Genomic DNA, 23590 nt, shown 5'->3' with positions numbered 1-23590 from the left:
TATTATGTTATCTACAAGGACTCCTACTCCATTTCTATTCTTCAATTTTCCCACATACCAAAGTTTATATCCAGTCTTTTCAATTTCTTAAATTTTTTACCTATCCATTTAGTTTCTTACAAATAAATTATACTTATCTTTCTTCTAAGGATGATATCTACTAATTTCATTGTCTTTCTCGTTAAGTGTACATAAACTGTAAGTAGCTAATCTAATTCTATTCTCTAATAAAAATCTCTTACTATTTCCCATCTTTTACTATTCTAGTCTATGCCTAATACTACTTGGCAACCTATTAGAAGATTGTACATTCTTAGAACACCATTGCTTACTTGTCATTACACCGGGATGTCATCGATGTAACGCGTCGCTTCTGGGGAGTACACTAGCAAGCCACCCTTATTTACTTAACATTGCATTAGAGTAGCATCAATGAAAAGCGTAGCGACAGGGACGCCCCCATATGATATTTTATAGGATTCATTTTCATGTGATCCGACTATGTTTTACGCTAGCCGTCGACTACCTAACGCAACCCTGCTCTTTTATCCTGGCTTGGGAGAGCCAATGCAAGCAATAAAGTAAAGCACAACACTAGCGGAATTTCATAAACAAAGAAAACAACCATACCTCTACTGAGCTCCTTCCTTCTCTTGCATTGAAATTTACATTTGCATTGACAACTTGCTGAAACCATTAAAAAAGACGTCTCAGTATAGTTACTGATGATATGCACAGAAAAGTTACAGTGCGATTTTTTCAATCTCTAATCTTTGTTTCATTCAGGTAAAACAAGGGTGGAAACTCCAGTAACTATTTACAGAGAAGTGAAAGATTAACAGGGGCTACAAATCCACAAACATAATCATGTAGGTAAGGGCACAAAGCAATTATAGTGTACAAACTAAAGATAATCAGACTATGCACCAACCAATTCACGTCCTCCAAGTAAATGGTTGCAAACTTTACAAAAATAATATGCAAAACCTACTACTCTATAACCTATTATTCAAAAGAAACACAACAAGTCATCTATATCCACAATGAATGGAAAAATTGGGGCTAGTTGAGGCAGCTATATCAATATCACTCTAACTATTGTTATCCTTCTTAATTTCTTAATCTTGAAATCTGGCATTCTGACCATATTGTAACTTCTACAGCTAAATAAGAACTCCACAGAGAAACAGTTAGGTCAGGGAATAAAAGATGATTATCCATGAAGGACCGATACACCTTCAATGGCACAGCCTACGGTAACTGAACAGAAAGAATCTTTAAATCACCTAATAAATAATTTTTAACTGATAAATATTCAGGCTACACAGCTCTTTTAATATAAAGGTCTTACATAATGGAGAATATCTAATAGATATTATGTGCTAAAGAGAGGTTCAGTGCTCAAAGTTTTTGATGATCAATGAATACTGTGCAAATTTTAATGAAAAATATTGATAGTGAAAGCTATCCTAATCTGGAGAGATATTCAAATACCTCTCCCTCAGGAAATAACCCAACAACCTTAGCAACATATTCTTTCTGCAATAGGCCACCTTCTATCTGCATTAAAAAGGGAAAACTTAGATCAAATGAAATATTTATCTGAAAATTAAAGGTATTAGTAGCCTCGATTAAAATGTTGAGACTTCTGAGCATCACGTAAAAACTGTCGTCTAAAATACCAAAAGCAGACTGGAAGCACAGGTGAAACATTTTATAATTTATAGCCCAACCTTAAAATCTCTTAGGATATGAACCAGATTGCCCAGAATACATACAGTTCATAGTTCTCCAAGCACAATATACATGTTATGGCTTTGAACTCATCTAATTGCAACTTCGCAGAAATAGGAAAAAAAGATATCTAAGTCTAAAATTTTTAAGAAGAAGATCCCATTCATGATTCATTGTTATTTAGAACCACATTTACTGCTAGTATCAACTAAACCAGGAGTAAGTGCAGCAGCAGCATGAACACAGCACATCAGGAGACATTGACAAGCAGCATATCCTGACACAGTACATACTAAATGGCATGGCAAGCAGTGTCATTTCCCGTATGTACTGATATGCAGACGAGTTCACAATAGAAATGCCAACAGAGCATAGATCATAATCGTAGTTCACGATTTCTCACTTTCATTCCTATTGTCATTAGGCCATATCTCCCTTCTATTATGACAACTCGAACAGGAACGAAAAAGGAAGTATTCTCCCCAAGATATCAGTGTTCATGATCATAAAATATATATTATTTGATAGCTTTGATCTCAACCAGCAAAACTTCTCCATTTAGTTTGATGAAATCATCTTAATATCTCTTAATTGTTTTAAAACACATCCGCCTCACAACCATTTTCATCTTTCAGCACCCGTGTTATCTGCTTGGAACATTCTTCAGTGCCATCACTATATTTCTACTTAAAAGGTTATAAGCACATATACCATTTATAGCCTTAATCACCGACTCAAACTTCTAATAAACTTAAGCACTTATTCACCCATCTCTGAGATGGTTTAAGCAAATGTACAAGACAAATAAAATTCTCTCTTATAGACTATAGTTGACTAATATGTTTGGGTCCTTTTAGGTAAAATAGCAATCCAAACGCTACCTATCAGTTACACTAATATAAGATCCTAACTCAAGCTTCCAGCTAGGATTTTCACATAGCAATCAAGCCTACGCCATCTCACCACTCATGGTTCAAAATGATTGACAAGAATGGCTGATGTAACAAATATTTTGTTAACATGAGAATGTTGAAGGGCTTCAACATTAAATTGCCTACTGTAGCATGAATGGTATGTAACAACAACGATGAGGATTTTTATCCCATATTTTTCGGACCAGCCACATGAAACCTTTTTACACATCAGCTCTATTAAGGATCATCTCCTCTCTCAAATTAGCAATTACCATATTGTTCTTCACTGTGCCACTGTTCTGCTGTACATGGTCCTAAAAATTATAAATTTTTTAATGCATGTTCTCCACGAGTCTCCCCTAATAACTTAAAGTTGTCTACTTACAGAGTTAAAAGTTTTTCAAGTCTTAATAAGAAGGGAAGTTTGGAGAGGGCTGATACATAAATCTTAGTGTGATTGGCTGTTACTCAAAGAGTTTGTGGTAAGTAAAATACTGTACAAAGCTTACATGTAAAGTAGTTTCTATGACATGGTTATATGGTCAAATGAGATAAAACAATAGGAAAAGGATCTGAGAAGCACAAGTGTGATATAAGGAGGAAGCCGAGTTCTTGGAGATAGTAAAGAGGAACACTAGACTCCTCCGCCAACAAAGAGAAAAAAAACGCACCACTTTTTTTTGTTTTTTTTGGGGCGCGGGGGGGCGGCGGGGGTGGGTTGGGGGGGGGTGAAGCATTGAGAGTTTAAGAAATAGAAAAAAAGGAAATCATGCAAAGGTAAGTGATGGAATCTTTTACAGATTTTATACTCCTGAATAATTGCTTTAGGGTTCACATGTGCTGATAAAATCATGTGAAAAATTACTTACTCATGATATCATAGTGGTCAAATATAATTACAGTTTTTCAATCCTATTGGAGGGGCATAGTGGCTCCAATCAGAGATGTCCATGAGTTAAGTGGACTCATGCTATTATTGAACTACAGGCTTAAATCAAACTAGTTCTATGAGACCAGTGAGATTAAATGAACAAATCCTTTGAGAAATTGAATATTAAGTGAATAATTTGAAAATAAGGTATTGTATGTATCAAAAGGCAGATTGTGTTAGCATATTAAATTAAACTATTTAATGCAAGAGATCTTGCAAGTTACAAGCACTTTCAAGTTTCAGCACTATATGAAGTTATTGGGATTACTTTGAAGTTTGCTTCCAGAGTTTTGACTTTTAACCTTATTCAATATATTGTGTTGACTTTGATTGAAAGGTGGCTCTCTTTTCGTGGTCATATGCTGTTAGGATGATTCTAATGACATCGTTGGTTTCTCTGTCTCCATTATATGTTACAATCAAACATGCACCTTTCAGGCAATTATATCTTGATGAGAACTTAATGTGATCCCAACCATTCCAAGGCCAGAATTTTGTAGGTTTCACGCTTGCTTGTTGAATTGCCCAACTGACTGGATGTTTCGTTACACCTTTTTTTCTGAGCAGTACTACTGCTTGCTTGTTTTGTGGAAGCACAAGTATGAAGAGCAAGTTACAGTCTAACTTTGGAGGATTGTTTATAGTTTTGGTGTTGTTTTCGGGTCAAAAGTAGAATGAAGTTGTCATTGTTCTATTGATTTGGAATGAAAATTACAACTGTTTGAATCCAAGTAAGATTCCTTGCTCTGTTGACAGCATGAACGTTCTAGTTGTTGTTGAGATTCGCTTCTTGATCGAGTTTGGTGGGAAGGTAGCTCCTCTCGATGAATAACTAAGACTTATCTTAAAGGGATTGCCGCATTTGATAAGTAAAAAAACAGGGCTTTAGCGGCAAGGCTATAGGGTGCCAACACAAGATCAAAATCAAGTGACAAGAGGCAGAAAGTGTTCGATCACAAGACTTTTGAACTGCAGCGTGAGGTTGAAGAGCTCGGGCAATTGGCAATAAGTGATGCAATAAATGAGCAAAACTATGGCCCTTGAAAAGTTGTAGGGGCTATATTTATAGCTTGAAAAAGTCTTCGTGGTGCACGGTTTAGCTCATGTGAGGTTTCTGATGTCATACAGTAATTTAATGCAGTGCAGCTCTTTATTGCTCACTATGGCGTACAGTCGTTAAGAGGGTGTTGTGCCAGTTAGGGCTGTGAGTTTTGATTAAATGTCATAAGACTATAACAGCTTTAGTCTCCCCGCGTCTTGGACTATAGCATATGCGGGGTTTTGAAAGTTCACTACTATTGGACTCATCATGCTGGTGCGGGGTTGCAATAACTCGTCACTCAAATGAACAATACCCTATTCTACAATGCATTAAATGCAGTTACGGCTATGAGTTTAGATTAAATGTGATAAGACTATAACACCTTTAGTCTCCCCGCGTCGTGGACATATGTTGGGTTTTGAAAGTCAATGACTCTTGGACTCATCATGCTGGTGCGGGGTTGCAACAACTCGTCACTCAAATGAATAGTACCCTATTCTACAATGCATTAAATGCAGTATCATTGGCGTTATATGTGATAGATTTGGGTAATATGACTTCTGATATAGGTCACCATCATATTGGTTTGTTGTCAATGTTACATTAAACGCTGGGCGCTTCTAGACGTCGGACTTGACGCCCAGCGCTTAGTCGCCTAGGCGAGCGCTTAAGCGATTTCTGGGCGTTTTTTTCCTTTTTTATTTTTTTAATTGTGATACTTGAAGATAAATATATATATACTCAATCAAAGATACATAAATACTAAAATATCAATACTATTAACTAAATTGCTTGGTTTACTAATTATAATAGCTCTTTGTATGTTTATACTTCTCAACTCAAATTATAAGTTCATCTCAACAGTGAAAAACTCATTCTTAACTTAAATTACTGCTAACTTATAAGTTACTGTTAAGTTTAAGTTAACAATAAACTTAAACTTAATTTTATTGTTAACTAAAATATTGTTAACTTAAGTTTACTGTTTACTTAAACTTAAGTTTACGATCAACAAAAAACTTAATATTAACTTAAACTTAAACTTAAACTTAAACTTAAGTTTACTGTTACGTTAAACTTAAGTTTAACTTAAACTTAAACTTAAACTTAAACTTAAGTTTACTGTTAACTTATACTTCTTAAGTTTAAGTTACTGTTGTTAACTAACTTAAATAGATATTTAAGAAGTACTTTTTACCTTGTTAGTAGTTACAGAGATCGGGGGAGCTCGACAATGTTACAGAAGATGCTAGGCAGACTAGACGTTTGAGCGAACGCCTAGTGCCTAGACCCCTGGTCATGCGCCCAGGTGTTTGACTATTTTTAAATTATTTGAAGTTAAACGTATCATAGGATCATCTTTAGAGGTTCAATGTTGAACATACCGCATTTAGGTTCAACCCGATTTGACCTGATGTAAGACGGGTCAGATTTGACCGGCTATAGTAGCGTGTCGTGAGTTTGGGATGGGTTGGGCCCAGCCCATGCAGGCCGACAACTCGCTCAACTAGACACGTCTCGTAGGCCATCTAATTAAGTTAAATTTTTACTACACAAACACTTTTGTTACAATTTGTTATAATCTCTTTTGTTATTGTACTTTTTAAACTAGTGGAGCAATTATTTACTGCTCGCGGACGTAGGAGCAATTATTTATTGCTCGCGGACGTAGCACTTGCTTCGAACCATGTTAAAGCTTTGTATTTACGATATTTTCCTCCGTCAATGTATACAAATATACAATTTTACTTCATAAAATTATTTTTTTCATTTCTTATAATGGTTAAATTGTGAGTTTGTTAATTCCATGCAATTTTTAAGTGTCAAACAATACTTAGAAAACTATTGCAAAATAAAAAAAATAAAAACCAAAAAACAGTGAGACAGGTGGGTCAGCCCATGATATGGCCTATCTTGCTTGTTCTTGAACCTGTGTGTGAGCTGAGCCGTCAAGGCCCAAAAACAAGCGACCGAATATGGAACACTGGTCCCGTTCGCCTCGCCATTGGGCCCGCATGAGCTCGCTCGCAAGACAAGTCATCACATCCTATTGTCCACCCCTATTTGGGCGGTCTAATGTAGGCAAGCTGGAGAGATCGTTTCGATAGGCAACCGTAAGACGAATACTGTGAACATTAACGATTGATAACCTTGATTGATGTGTATCATCGAGCATACCAAGAGTGCTCCATTTGGCGGTTCGTAGAATAGGCTAAGGCATCACTTCGAATGAGGTTATGCATATCTTGAATCACCTAATCTTCACAGTCTAATTGTCGCAACAGCTAGTGCTAAAGACTTCAACTTGTGGTCCATGTTTTCCTCTACTCACCTGATCACTTTTGGCCGCTAATCTCGAATCAGCCCCACAAGTGTCAACTTTTCTTAATCTAGGACAATAGCAAACTAGAATCCGCAAGCAAACTCATACTCATCATTTGATGATTTAATATATGACAAAAGTAATATCCATTGCTAGTCAACAATTACGATGTCCCCGGTAGCCTTGGAACATGTCCTCTAGGATTGGTAGTCAAAACCAGAGTCATAATATGAAGGGAGAGTTAAGGGTCGTACCCCCTGCTTAGTTCACTGCCACCACTAGCGTTGGTGATGTTGCACCTAATGTTGAAAATAACAAAGATGGATTATGTAACGCTTGACCTCCTGTTAAGAGTTAATGAAAAAACGTAAAAAAACATAATGTATAACGTAGGTTATATTATTTATTAATTATTTAGATGTTTTACAAATATTAACAATTCATAATAACTTTAATACTTAGAATATCAAACTTTTCAAACATAACATCACAAATATCAAAAATAAAAATATAGTATCATAATTTCTTAACAAAAGTTAGTCATATATAACTAACAACTATTCTAAAAAGCATCATCAAATGATCAAATACGTTAATGTTGTCAAGTTTAAGGCAATAAAAATAAGTCTACAATAAACCAAACACTTCCAACTCTCGAGTTCCTAACTTTACAAAAATATTCTAATTTCTAATCAAGTTCACTACATCAACCAAACTAAACATGATTATGTAACAACAATAAGAAATATTTTACATATACAGATTGTGTGCAAACTTAATTTTACAAAATCTAGTATTAGATTAAAACTAAAAACTAAAATCTAACCAAAATCAAGTAATAACTGAAAGTAATTATCTCACCAACACATTTAACCCACTAAGTAATCTCTGTACTCTAATTCTGTGACAGATTTTAAAAAATTATGTTGAAGGGTAAAATAATAGAGCAACAAACTTGATATGATTTAGGGTAAATTGGCAATAGAAAAGATTGTAATTGAGAAGATAATTTTAGAATCACTATTTTAGTTAAAAGATATAACCTGAGATGCCCAATACATAACTGATAAATAAAAAATTTACCTCACTGGAGTCGTAGAAGCCCGCCGATAGTCGGAGAACTTTCAGAGGAGGCAAAGAGTAAGAGTTTAAGTTGGAGGAGGCGAAGAGATCGCATATTCGTAGGAAGAGAACATGGGGATCGGGACTAAAAGGTGTAGGGTTTAAATAATTTGGACGGTAAATATGCATCCACGCATCCTAACTAAAGATGCAATTTAACCTTAAGAAAACTCATGTTAACAGGTTATATAATGTAACACACATTTAACGCAATATAACGTGTTTTTGTCTGGGTTAAACAATTTCGCATAAATAGGTATGTTACATAACAAGAGGGCACCGTTAGGCTACAAAACATGTTATAACGGGTTATACAACGAGTTTTTTCAACATTGGTTGCACTCATGGCCCGTCATATTAATTGTTGCAAACAACAATTTATCATCATCAATTTTGACGGCTCTCCTAATACAAGACCGTGTTTTCTTCCGAAGGGTTGAGATAAGACCTTAAGTTAACCAGCCGGTGACCGAGGTTTTTGGCAGTTGTTTATTGGGAGAACATGGTGGAACTATTAACATACCCCCCATGTGACAACAGAGGGTGCAACAATGTAGACAACCATTTATTAAATAGAAATGAAAGTCGAGTTGTGACTCTCAACCCCACATGTGTCTGGCTTTCGCTAAAAACTCCGGAGCTTCAACAATAGCTGAGGCTGATGACTTAACAGCAGTCATGTCATGCTTCGGCGCATGGTTACATCTGTTGTCTTGTCTCAGTGACTCGTAAGTCATTTGGTCAAACTCGATTGTGAAAGTCTCAACAATAGATCTAAGGGTGTGAAAATCATGTTGTGACACTAGCTCCTCAATAGTGAAGATGCACTCCCTAGTAGAGTCACCATTGTTCTTAGGACAAAAGAAGTAAATTCAAGTGTTTCAATTTGGATAGTTGTGCCGAAAAAGACTGGATTTCTTGTTCCATTGATCACGTGAATGTTCTTGTAGTTAACTTGCTGAGACCCGCTTCTTGATCGAGTTTGGTGTGAAGGGAGTTCCACTTGATGAAAAACTAAGATTTATCTTGGAGAGATCTCCTCGTTTGATAAGTAAGAAAATCGAGCTTTAGGAATAAGGCTATAGGGTGCTAACACGACGTTGCAATCAAGTGACAAGAGGTAAAAAATCTTGAATCACAAGATTTTTGAACTACAGCCCAAGTTGAAGAGCTCGGGCGGTTGGCAAGAAGCGCTGCAATAAATGAGTAAAATTAGAGCATTTGAACAGTTGGTAGAGGGGCTCTATTTATAGGCTGAAAAAGTCTTCGTTGCACGGGGTTCAGCTCATGCAGGGCTTCTGCCATCATATAGTAATTTAATGCAATGTAACACTTTACAATTCACTACAGCACATGGTCCCCAAGAGGGTGCTACATGCAATATTTTAGAAAGCCTCCACCTAGCCCACCTAAGCGCCCACCTAGGCCTAGGAAATGCCTAGGCTGTTTGCTTAGCACCTAGCGTTTAGGTGGTTCCTACGCTAGCACATGGATTTTGGCAGCGCCTAGGGAAGCATGGGCTGCTTACGTGGACTGCATTCTTTAGGCTTTAATCGTAATTTCCTCCATAGCAGCATCCATGTTCTCTAACCTCATTCAAACTCTACCAGCTTCTAACTATGAACACCTCTACCTTCTCCATTCTTCAGTAAAATCTTCTCCTCCACCACTTAACAAAGAAAAAAAAATCTGTCTAAGCGTCAATCTGATGCCTAAGCTTTCTATAATATAGGTATTTACTATTGTAATTAAAAAATAAAACCTAGGAAAACCGCTTAGGCCCCCCTAGGCTCTAGGCGTCGGGTCAAACGCATGGGCCGCCTAGCACTTTCTGTAACCTTGGCTACAAGCGATTATGACTGTCAGTTTACACTAAAATTTGATAAGACTGTAGCAGCTTTAATATCCCCGCACCTTGGACTATAGCACACACGGGGTTGTGGAGGTCAACGACTCCTGGACTTCATCATAATAGCATGGGGTTACAATTGTGTGCCACTCAAATGAAGAGAACCCCGTTCTGCATTGCATTAAATGCAGTACGTTGGTATTAAATGTGATAGATTTGGGTGATTTGACTTCTGACATAGGTCACCATCACATCAGCTTGTTGTCCTCGATAACCCCATGTCAGACGCGAGGTTATAAGTTATAACCATGAGCAGCTTTGAGCTGCGTGCTACTGTTGGCAATGTGTACTTTATCTGTCATGCGTAACTATATGCCACGCGCCTCTCGTAGCCATGCGCCGCTCATATCCGCGCCACAAGCTATTTCTTGTGTGGGTTTAACACTAATTTGTAGCTTGCTTTGACAAAGGATTTTGTAGCTTTGTATCCTTAGCCAATTTTGTGGACTATTTTGATTTTATTGAATCCATTGGTCATATTGAATGACCAAAATACCCTTGGTGGGCCCCACATTGTACTTGGTTAATCTTTGTTAAACAGTTTGCGTTTTTTACTGCCTACAGGTGTCTTTGTGAATGATTTATGATAGACTGTACAATAATAACTAAAGGGTGATATCTTCTGGTGCTGTACAGATGACCACAAACTATTCCGGAGTACAGTGGAAAATATTGGAACATGTAGAAAGTATAAACATCTTTTTGGAAGAGTATAAATTTGTATAATCTGACCCAAACAAAATATAGTTTATGTAATAATCAACAAATTCAGATTGGTGGTGTTAGAATCGAAGTGCTAAAGGAAACTTCACCCTTAAAAGGAAAAGAGTTCCATTTGATACAAGCCACTTCAAAAGAATAATGCATTAATGATACCTGCTGCCTGAAGGATTCAGCTTTATCAGCATTTCTAGCAAAGATAAGAAGACCAGAAACAAGGCGATCGAGACGATGAACAGCTATAAGAATACGCTGAGAGTCAAGGAGAAAGTAGAAATCCTCAAATAACCAAGCACAATTTGATTTTTGTAAAGCAGATGGCATTGCGGAGAAAAAAAAGTTACAGGTTAAAGTCAACTAATGGGGGTATATGGATACGAAATAGAGGTGCCAGGCCCTGTTCTGCTTGCAGGATGCCAACAATAGTATTTTTACGGTATTGTCCACATGGATGCACCTGCAAAAAATAAAGGATCAGGAATTTACATTCTACACATCAATAAAAAGATATAGTTCTACATGTGATTTTCCCTTCAAAAACAGAGTTGAATATTTTCGAACTCTTCAGATAGAAGGCATAAGTTGCAAAGGGAAAGGGAAAACGAATCAAGTATGTAGCGGTAAAATTATCTCCAGAGCAAAAACTAATATTCTCAATGAAGAGTAGTAGGTAATTTAGTTATGATCAAGTATGCTAGTATGTAACAAAAAGTGACTCAAACAAACATGCAGATTTACTCATCCAGTAGTCGAGAAAGTCCAGGACGAAAACCATTTCAAATTAGGAAATATGAGATGCTACCGTGACAACAAATTCCAAGTCATAACCCTACAATAAAAGCTAAATCTAAATTAATATTACATCAAAGGGTTCAAGTACTTCCCATTATCAGTGTCCATCATATAGTAAATGTCATAAAGAAGAAATATTGGGATTCACATGGACATCTGTCACGTGCTCCTCTTCCATTTCAGGGAATCACATCATGTAACCTAGCAAGTAACTAACCTATATAACATAGCATAAACTTGCAGTACATTTAGACATTATTCATCAGACTGCCAGATAAAATTAGTATCAAGGATTTTCCTTTTCTTCGCGAATATAAAAAACTTTTATAGTTTTTACATAAGACATTTAGTTTTAAAATTAGTTGTATGCGATACTTGATTAAGCATGCCAGACCTTTTCATTAATAGGAATGGTGGTGAAGAATCTGATTCCTTCAATCCTTCCCCACATTATCTTAGACAAGGATAAACGGCTACACACAGTAATCACATAACCAAATCATACCAAAATATTAGCTCTTCAATTTCTCTTTGGATTGTTCCATCTAATATCACCTAAGTTTTTGTTAGCATTGATCTGATTATTTCAATTATAGCATTACATGTTCACTAAGATGAGCAATGTAGCATCTTAGGATGTGGTCAAAACTCTAGAAAGCAACATTCATGAAGAGTGTGCTATATAGTTCCCATGAAAAAGTAACAGAAACTAGGGTAGACGCCAGGCTGCAAAATGTACCTTCATAAAAAAAGTATGGCGCATCTTTCAGAGAAAAAAAAATCCAGCTTTCTCTCCAAAAAGAATGGAGCATCAAGTATAAAATTGGATATAATAACATGAAATACCTAAGAGCACGATACATGATTTTCTGTTTCTAAAACTTGTGCTTAGTACCAAGTTCCACCATATTGCTTACACACACACACATATACAGATATATAAATATATGTATGTATACATACATATATATGTGTATATGTATATATATAGTGTATACACACACAAATATATACATATACATATATATATATATATACACATATATATGTACACACACATATACACATATAGATGCATGTGTATACATACATACTGATGTATATCTATATATACATACATATAACACACACACACACACACACACACACATATATATATATACACATACATAAAGATGTACATATAGATGGATATCTATATGTATATGCACGCGCGCACGCGCACACACACACACATATATAGATGTGTGTATACATACATATAGATGTATGTCTATATGTATATGCATACATGTGTGTGTACATATACATATAGATGTACATTTATATGTATATGTCAATGTTTTAAATGTCGAATGTCAGGTTCATATTGGACAACTAAAATTCATGTCGGATAACGAAAATCGGGGATATTATGTCGGGGGGAAAGAAAAAAATATCGGATTGTCATATTGGATGGTGTGCATGTGTAATATAAATATCATAAATAAAATCTAAACATACTTAATAAATTTATTGTCTAACCATAAAAAAATAAATAACTTATGATGCTTAGGGTTAATTTTGAAGGAAAGAGATGAGAAAAGAGGAGTCCAATGTTGACAGTAAAGGAGAGAGAAGATCACCCAATATTGATGTGAAAGGAACAGCTCAGAGAAGAGACCAATGAGATGTCGAAGGAAAGAGAGAAGAGAAGCGATAGAAAATAACTTCGGTCTTTTTTTTCCATTTCCCCTAACTGATGGGGCTCTATCTTTGGAAGCAACATTAAGACAATCAGAAATTTAAACACAAACCTGATTAGACAAACATAATTAAAAAAATCAGCAAACTTTTTAAACTGAAAAATCGGCCGACATAACCGACATGTCCCCCGACGTATTCGTCCGACATGTCCCCTGATATATCCGACATGAACCCTAAAAACGCAATACGTATTGAAAAGCTTCATATCCTGTTGGTTGGCCCCGAAATCCGACATGTTCGACATGACGGTTGGCATTTAAAACACTGATATGTATATGTACATACATATATATATGCATGTGTGTGTATGTGTATGTGTGTGTATATATATATATATATATATATATATATATATACATATATATATACACAATGTTACATTAAACGCTGGGCGCTTCTAGGCGTCGGACTTGACGCCCAGCGCTTGGTCGTCTAGGCGGGCGCCTAAGCGGTTTCTGAGCGTTTTTTTTTCTTTCTTTATTTAAGTAGTGGTCGATGAGGTTTTGCTGAAGGTTGGAGGAGCTAGTAAAGGTGTTCATATTTGGAGGTTAATGGAGTTTGGATGACGTGTAGGCTACGACATATAAAATCACAATCAAGGCCTACAGGGTACAATCCACGTAAACAGACAATGGTCCCCTAAACGCTCGTAAAATCTAGATGGGCAGCCTAAATACCGCCTAGGCGCTAGGCGCTAATTAGGCGGCCTAGGTACCGCCTAGACCTAGGCGTACGCTTAAGCGGACTAGGCGGAGGTTTTTTAAAACAGTGTATATATATATATATGAGAAATATGGAGAACATTGGTACCAAGTTTTTTCATTGAACTTGGTAGTGAGGTGGTCAAATCTAGCCCCTACATCATGCCTCGGAGATGGAGCCTCTTTTTTAAAGTAGGTGAATAGTAATTGAGGCTCTCTCTCCGAGGCATGATGTAGGGTCTTGATTTGGCCACCTCACTATCAAGTTCAATGGAGAAACTTGGTACCAAGGTTCTTCATATTTCTCTCTCTCTCTCTCTATATATATATATATATAGAGAGAGAGACAGAGAAATATGGGTATGTTTGGTACCAAGCATAAAAAGTTATGCTTGGTAGTGAGGTGTCAAATCCCCCTCCACTCATTCAAATGTGAGAACAAATTCACATAGGTAGTGAGTGAATGAGAATGTGACACATCACTACCAAGCACAAAATTTGTGCTTGGTACCAAACATACCCATATTTCTCATATATATACACACACACACACACACGTATATATATACATATATACACACACTGCATTGCACACTGATTATCAGTGAATCATATATAGCTAATATCATTGTTATCGAGGTGCGCGCCTCGGGCGCACCCTGGGCGCGGGGCGCTGTGGGCTGGGACAATTGCGCCCTGCACCAGAGGTGGGGCGCTGCACGCACACAAGGCGCGCACCTCACGTGCGCCTCGTGTGCGCCTCACGCGCACTCGACACATGTATCATGTAATAGACTCTTTCTTCTGTTTTTTTAAATAATTTACATATTACATATTTACATCATGTAATAAACTCTTTCTTGCTAGTTGCTAATCCATTTTCCATTTTTTCATGTTTAACCTATAAAAAGGAAACAGTAATTAGTAATTTAGTATACTTGTTTGCTAATTATAATTTTCTTCTCTAATTAGTATGCTAACTAGAAAACTATGAACATGTAAATATGTAATTGTTACCTCCATTTTCTATCTTTTCATGTTAACTAGCAAATAGCAATTAAGAATGCTAACTAGAAAATTATGAACAATCATGTTTGTTAATCACTTAATTGCTACTTAAAAATACATATATCATATTTTAAATGAAAATACATATTTCTTATTTGTTACTTGCTTGTTTTGTTTCATAGACTTTTGCTTATGTTGGAGATTATCTTGCATTGTAATTTGTGAAAACTTGTTAACTTCTCTATGTTATGCATGCTAATTAAGACTCTTTCGTGATTTAGTAAGTGAAATTATATTTTTTGTCTTTATATGTGACAATTTATAAACATGTTGCTTATATGCTTCTTTGTCTTATGTTGGAAAATATTAGTTTGAGTTGTGCGCCTCAATTCAATGAGGCGCGCGTATTGTGCGTCTTGCGCATGTAAGGGGCCTTTGCGCCCCGCATTACGCCTTGCACCTCAAAATAACACCGTGTATATACATATACATAGAGACGTACGTCTACATGTATGTACGTACGTACGTACGTATGTATGTATGTATATATATATATATATATATATAAATATATTAATATATATATATATATATATATATAATTATATATATACTTACTATTATATACATAATTGAACATGATAATATGCATGCATGATCGTATAGAATACATATACATGTGTGTGTGTGTGTATATATGATAACACAAACATCGAATATGTAATATATGTATGTACTATAACGGATATTGAACACACACACACACGACCACGACGACACCACACACACAATAATATACTATATATATATATATATATATATATATATATAATATTATGGATTCATGTACAGATATACATCTTAATGTATTGTACAATACACACATCTATTCCTTATTATATATATACACAATATAAACATATACATCCTCTATATGTACATCTATAGGTTTTTTTTTATTAATACATTTGTATATATAGAATATATTATATATATATATACTATATATTATATATATATATATATAATATACACACACCACATCTATGTGGGGTGGTAGTTATATACATATAGATGGTAGTATTTATATTCATTTTGTGATGTGCTGTGTATATATATATCTATAATACACATAACACATCTACTGTATGTGTGGTGTGTGTGTGTATATATTTAGATACACACAACAGCTATGTATGTGTCGGTTGTGTGGTCGTGGTATTATATATATATATATATATATATATAAATCAAAATCAACAGAGTTGATCGAGTAATTTGATAGCATATAATATAGTTTTGAAGGCACTACCTATATATATGTGTATACACACACAAAATGTATACGTATATGTATGTATGTGTACGTGTTTAAAGTTTGGCTTTAATTTTGACTTTTCATTGGAACAATGAGATGAAAAACAATTTAGAACTTGTTTGCTGTACAAAAATTATACAAACTTGATAAATATAAGTTCTCGAGATGCATTCAAATGATAATGCCATCACAGAGAGAAAAGTTTATTGTTGCTATTGGTCCATTTAATCTTCTCTTACCATATGAAATATATAAATAAAATTGATTAGATGAGCAATTAAAGTGATATGTTTCAAGAATAGAATTACATCCTATATCTCAAACTTCTCAGATAAACCACATGAATCCTTTCTCCATCTTCCTAGGGTTGCATCCTCAACTAACAATAAATATATTCTATTTTTACTGCAATCCCTTTCCATTTTGGTCTACACTAATTGCAATCAAATTTATAATACAAGCACTTATAGTGATTGTTACACCTATTGGTCTTTGTTGCACATGTTCAAACCATCTAAAGCTCTATCATGTTGTCCTAAATTGTACCTCATCTAATAGAGAAAATACTCGCATTTGTTACATAACCAATCTTATAGCATATTTTGTACCTCATCTAATAGAGAAAATACTCGCATTTGTTACATAACCAATCTTAGAGCATATTGTCACGTCCATTTCTACACCATTCTCATTTCAGCTATAATTCTTTTTTGGATATGTTGATTTCTATAATTACTTGGCATTAACATCCATAAAATATGGCTCATTGCATTATCTCACCAACTTTAGGGGCATCCTATAGCTACTAAGCACATAATATTCTAGCAATTTAAGCATGGTTTCTTTCAAAAGGTATGGGCAAATCCTCTTTCTTGACCCGAAGTAGCAAAAATCTTTATTTTAGGTTCCTTTTCTTACTAATTTAAATTTATCTCTAGTCTTGCAACTATTCCAGTATCAACTATATTTTCTAAAGCCTAAATCCACCTTAGTATTTTTAGAAATTAATTCTGTTCTAGTCTTATACGAATACAAGATCATTAGCTCATACGAAAAACATGACTAGTACATGCACGATGTGAATAAGCAAATAATAAGTGCCAATTTTGATCTCTCCCCCTCATTATTCTTATGGCAGTTACTATCTCAATAATCATGTTTTTAGTCAGAAAAATATAGCATATGGAACTTGGCTAACAATTCAAATTAATTTCATTCTCAATATGTCATCACAAGAACAATTGTTCCCAAAGAGACAGATTTATATTTTTACTTTCAAATAAGAAAAACAAATAGATATTGTTGAAGTGATAGATAAGTCTATTGTCATATTACATTTTTGAATCAGCAAGTAAAATCCACATAATAATTTCTATCAAATGACTCCCTACATCTCTTCTGCGTATGTGTAAACCATACCTTAAAAGAATGAAATGTGTCTGAACATTGAATATGTAAAGCATTATGTATTTAAGGATACAAGGGAATACTGTTTGTGTCACAACCCAAAACTGCAGCGAAAATTTATAAATACGGGTTACGCGATAGCAGCGACCCATGCATAAGACAAGTCCCGTACACAAGTTAAGCATGGTACTTCATATCACATAGATTTTCTCAAAACATACATAAATAGTAGAAGTTCAGAGAAAATTATATATAATCAGTATTTACAATCCACAACCTCACCGTTACAAATATTTCACAACGCAAAACACATTGTTGGTTGTACATAACACCACCGGAGAGGTTTTTTCATATAAACGCTTCTTAGCAATGCGCACAACCAAAAGCTCGGCTTATTGCGAAGCTATCTCACATATGAAAAAAATTTAAAATGACAGAGTGAGCTAGTCTTAATGAGAACATTTCCCACTAGAGTTCCTAGGCATCTAACAAAATAATAATAATTTCTAGAAATAGTGAATTATAAGTTCTGCTCTGGAAATTCCAAAAATAGCAAAATACAATTCAAGAACAACATACTATTGTTGTTTTCAGAAGGAAAACGACATTTTATATTTCTTTCTTATGAGCAATTGAATATACTATAGTATACTCCAAAATCAAACCCTTTTGAAATCAAGGTAAATACTAAGAAAGAAAACAGACTATTAAATTTGTGCAAAACCAAAAAGATTACTATTTTCTCAAATTCACAATCAAATGTCAGGATTTCAAATCTCGATGGGTCGTTCATATAATGCAAGAATCACCTTATAGTCACACTAATGCTACGAATTATAGCCTAGTAGAATGAAAATACCAAAAGACATCACCTAACACATAGTTCCAAAAACAGAATGCACCTAACACTACCATAGGCCGCTAGCCACATAACAAATACCCAAAAAGGCAAGATAAAAGTGCATTCATCATATGACGTATATAAACACACCACTCTATAGTGGACTTTTGAAGGATTTGAAAAACATCGAGAATTACTTATCAAATAGCTTGATTTAAAAAAAAAAACACATCACTTACCAAATTGCTAAATTTTAAAAACTCATCATATCACTTTGTCATATTACTTGATCTCAAAAACACATTGCTTGTACCAAAAGTAATATTGGTATAAATTTGTTCACTTATGAACATTACAAACACTTCCAAATTAAGTGAATGGGTGTAAACTCATCATATCAATTAAAATGGTTCAACAAATTCACTTTATTTATTTTTGTTCCAAATACCAAATCACGTAAAATCTCTTGAATTTGTTAAATTGTCGAAACATATTTAAATCACTTCTTTCTTCAATAGCTTGCAAATAAAGCGATATTCACAGTTATCTATGTTAGATCCTAGAGTGGGGGTGATTAGGACCTTATGCTAATCTAATCCGATTTTATATCAATTAAAACTAATTAATAAATTATTCTTACAAGAAAATATACAACAAGATATGAACATGAATATGCAGTATGAACAAAGAGATATATCCTATATGGTGAAATATATGCAAGGATATATAAACACAAGTGTAAACTGAATGTGACACAATAAAGAGATGAAAGCGATATATGATGTGAGCACAAATAAAGATGAACGCCAAGCAAACACAAACACACAATATGTTCACGAGGTTCGGTCCCCACGACTTACGTCCCCGCTCCTTACCTCGAGGAGATCTCCACTATCATAACCCGGTTTTGAAGCCGGAACTTCTACACACTCGGTTTTCAAGCTCACCGAAAAACTCACAACAATCACTATGCAATCACTATACACACTAAGTGTTGGTCTCTAACCTGTGTCCTCCTCCTCAAGTGCTCGGATACAACTTCCCTAGGTTCGTCAACTGACGTCATTCCTATTGGATTCGACCCCGTCTCTCACCACACACTACTATTGGTGTACAAGTGTATTACAAGTGATACTCACAATATAAGTTCAAATACAATGTTTTGTTCTCTACAATGAATGAGAACACAATGAAGCTCACTCTCACTAATTCACACACCAATGCCCACAAATATATTGTATGAAATAATCTAAGCTCAATAAGGGTGTGTGTGATAAATGAGAATAATGAAATTCTAATTCAAATTTTAATATAGCAACACATGAATATGAAATCGACAACCAATAAGCTATATAAAAGAGTTTAGATAAACTTCTCTATAAACACAAAGAACTAGAGAAATGATGATGATGATGAATTCCTCAATTGAAATTGAAAGCTTCTTCTTTGTGAAAAACTTCTTTTAAAACAAGGCTTGAAACAAGGCTTTAAACACCTCTTAAGCACTTGTAAATTTAATTTAACAAATCTCTTGGTTGGTCAGAATGTTAAATGCACTGGGTATTTATAACATCCCAAGACATCAGCAAGAACCCAAGTAAAAAGACCAAAAAGCCAGAAGAAGACAAAAACAGAAAGTAACCGTTACAGTGTTATGAGTCGACTCAGTACTATTCATGAGTCGACTCATAAGTACCCGTTACAGGCTAAAAACCAACTTATGGGTCGACTCATAAAATTCATGAGTCGACTCATAGTGCATGGATCGACTTATGAAGTCATGGGTCGACTCAGCAGAAACAAAACACATTTTCCAGCACAGTTTATGAGTCGACTTATGATAGGCATGAGTCGACTCAACCTGATAGGTCGACTCATGATGTTGTGAGTCGACTCATCAGAAACAATTGTAAACTACACATCAGTTTGTGAGGACTCTATTATTCATGAGTCGACTCATAAACATGTACACAGAAAATTTAAAATTTTGAACATTGTTAAAAAATATCAAATAAATTCTAAAAAATATAAAACTTTAGGAATAGTTTATAAACATGATATTAAACATATTTGTGAAGAAATTTTGGAAATTACATTTACCATTTGTAAGATATCATCGTTTTAGCAAATGTGCACATATATGTGTAAATATGTAAACATATACATTTGATTTTGATAAAGAGGTGTATTGCAAAACTTTTGTAAAACAATACAATGTAAACATGATGTTAAGTGTGTGTATATATATATATTGAGCTTAGAGAATAACACACAATATATACAATAATACCTAAATGATTGTAAACATAACTGATCTGGATCTTTAACTCTGATAAAACTTGTAATAAGTCACAATCACTAGAAAACAAAATTAGTTATAAATTGTTTGTAAAATCATCAAAACAAAACAAAAGTATAGGTTCAAAAACAGAACCCTAACAATCTAAGATCGCATGAGAATCAAAATCACTTATCACATTTTATACAAAATCAAATTTACTTTCAATATCTCATAAGAAATCAAAATCATATTATGAGTTAGGCCGAGACAAATCGATCAAATAACATATGGTTTTCTATACATAAAAATAATAGAATAATTATTTTTCAAGCACAAGATCAGTCAATTATAATACTAATGGAATGTTTATATTATAAAAAAATACTAGTGAGAATTGTAACTCACCTCTAGTGGATATCACTTCCTCAAAATATTATTCTCCTGAATATCAACCAGATCTTATAATATAAAAATATAAGACTAATATTAATTCAGGACAAACATATATTATAGGTTAATCATTTCAAAATCTAAAGCCAATCATATTCAAGCATAAACAAATAATAATTAAAATCTACAAATAAGGTACACAAGCTTTTTGCTAAATTTAGCAATTTATCATAATTTTTATAAGATTATTCTAATAGTTTTGGACCTCTTAACAATTTCAGACAGTTTCAAGGGTGTTCAAACAATTATCCACGCTTAATTTCTTATCAGGGTTTGACTCTTCTGGGCCTGTAGGTAATTAACAGAGCAACAAGGGTCTAAACAAAATTTTTCATTTCTTTTACTTTATGGACCTATATATAAACTCGTAAACTTTTAGGGGTCCTAAAGAAATTTTATTATTTTAACTTAGATTTCTCTTTCTCTCTCCTCCATCTCTTCTTCATCCTCAGATCCCCTTTTCTTCCTCCGCGTGTTTTTTTCCTCTGCGATTGTTCAGGTGCAGGTCGTGCCCCTTGCTCTACCATCGAGGGTGGCTTCTCCATGGTGAGAGCTCGCTGGCAACTAGGTGATCGACGACGAAGTCCTCACTGGAGCTAGTATGTATTTTATTTTTTTATTCCCTAATTCTCAATTATGCTAGCTGACCTCAGTTCATTATTTACACCCCCATCAATTTATTAAGAAATCAAAGAAAACTAAAGAGAACGGTTATGCCTTTGGCTGGATTCTTCCACTATCTTTCAGTTCTCCAGCCGGTTTTATTACGATGATGAGTTTTCTTGGTTTTTTCCTTTAATTTTCACTTTGTTTTCTTAGATTTTTTTATCTGAATTTCTCATTAATATTTATTTTTCATGAGGCAGTGTCTCCTGTCTTTTAATGACCAAGAGCCACCAAATTGGTGAGGCGATAATGAGCAGGAAAAGGATTGGAGACATTTTTCATAGAAACCCCTTATTAATATTATCATTTGTATGAACTTCTTAAGATGGAAAATAATAATTCAATTTGTATTGGGTCACTACACTCTCCCCTCCTAATAAGAAGTTTTGTCCTCGAAACTTAACATACCTTAGTCTCTAAAGAGCTCTGGATATATCTCTTGCTTAGAATCTTCCATTTCCTAAGTAGTTTCTCTTTCTGAATGATTCTTCCATTGAACTTTCACATATTTGATGATTCGACACCTAAATACTTGTTCCTTACAATCCACAATATGCTCAGGTTTCTCCTCATAAGCCAAGTCTGGCTTGATCTCCACTCGAGAGTCGAGACAACTCAACAATCTCATTTGGATCTCGGATGAACTTTCGAAGCACCAATATGTGAAATACGACATGTATTCCGAATAGAGATAGCGGCAATGCTAATTTATACGCCACTAGACCAACTTACTCCAAAATCTCAAAAGGACCGATAAATCTCGGGCTTAACTTTCCTTAGATTTCAAATCTTTTCACTCTACGGGTAGGTGAAACTTTCAAGAAAACATGATCACCAACCTAAATACTAGTTTGATAGCTGTTATTATATGCAAACTCGGCCAAAGGCAGATAATCTTCTCATGATCCTTTCATTTCTAGTACACATCTCAGCATAACTTCTAGTGTTTGAATTGTACTTTCTATTGATCATCCGTTTGTGGATGGTAAGCTGAGCTAAAATTTAGTTTAGTCTGCAGAGCCCTATATACACTTTTTCAATATTCTGATATGAATCTAGGATGTCTATCAGAGACTACTGATATTGGTACGCCATGCAATCTTACTATCTCATTGATGTATATTTTAGATAGTTTTTCTAATAAAAATTTCATATTGATAAGCAAAAAGTACGCTGACTTGATCAATCAATCAATAATCATCCATATCACATCATTTTTTTCAAAGATTTTGGAAGGTCGGTGATGAAATCCATGATGATCTTTTCCCATTTTTACATTGGTATATCCAAGTTTTAGACTAATCCAACAAGTCTTTGATGTTCAGCCTTGTTGGCAAGTAAAACATTCTGCAACATAGGTGGCAATTTTCTTCTTCATATTATTCCATCAATAAATTTTTTTTAAGTCTTTATACATTTTTGTTGATCCAAGATGCATAGTATACTGAGAGTGGGTGTCTCTCTTTTAGAATCTTCTTCTTTATATCTGGTATATTAGGCACACAAACTCTACTTTCAAACCTCAAGGACCTCATCTTCATATAGCTTAAATTCTCTTCAAGTGCCTTCTTTCACATCTTTCTTTATCTTCACCAGTTGAGGATCCTTATGTTGGTTTGCTTTAACTTTATTTGTCAAAGAAGGTTGTATCACCATATTTGCTAATTTAACTCTAATTTGGTGGA

General features: G+C 34.6%; 1 protein-coding gene across 2 annotated transcripts in view; it reads right to left on the bottom strand.

Moving 5' to 3' along the window:
• The window catches only part of LOC109830631 (RNA pseudouridine synthase 7), a 37959-nt gene that overhangs the window by 6975 nt on the left and 7394 nt on the right, over positions 1-23590 (bottom strand). For both annotated transcript variants that reach the window (XM_020397948.1, XM_020397947.1), the window contains exons 6-9: positions 11074-11152; positions 10852-10934; positions 1495-1560; positions 631-687 (exon numbers count right to left, since the gene is read on the bottom strand). In XM_020397948.1, the coding sequence (XP_020253537.1) occupies positions 631-687; positions 1495-1560; positions 10852-10934; positions 11074-11152 (285 nt within the window). The remainder of the gene's footprint in view (positions 1-630; positions 688-1494; positions 1561-10851; positions 10935-11073; positions 11153-23590) is intronic.

Source organism: Asparagus officinalis, chromosome 2 (assembly GCF_001876935.1).
Source record: "Asparagus officinalis chromosome 2, Aspof.V1, whole genome shotgun sequence".
NCBI classification, from domain to species: Eukaryota; Viridiplantae; Streptophyta; class Magnoliopsida; order Asparagales; family Asparagaceae; genus Asparagus; species Asparagus officinalis.
The sequence above is the reverse complement of the archived record's forward strand: the minus strand, read 5'-3'. Positions and strand labels throughout refer to the sequence as shown.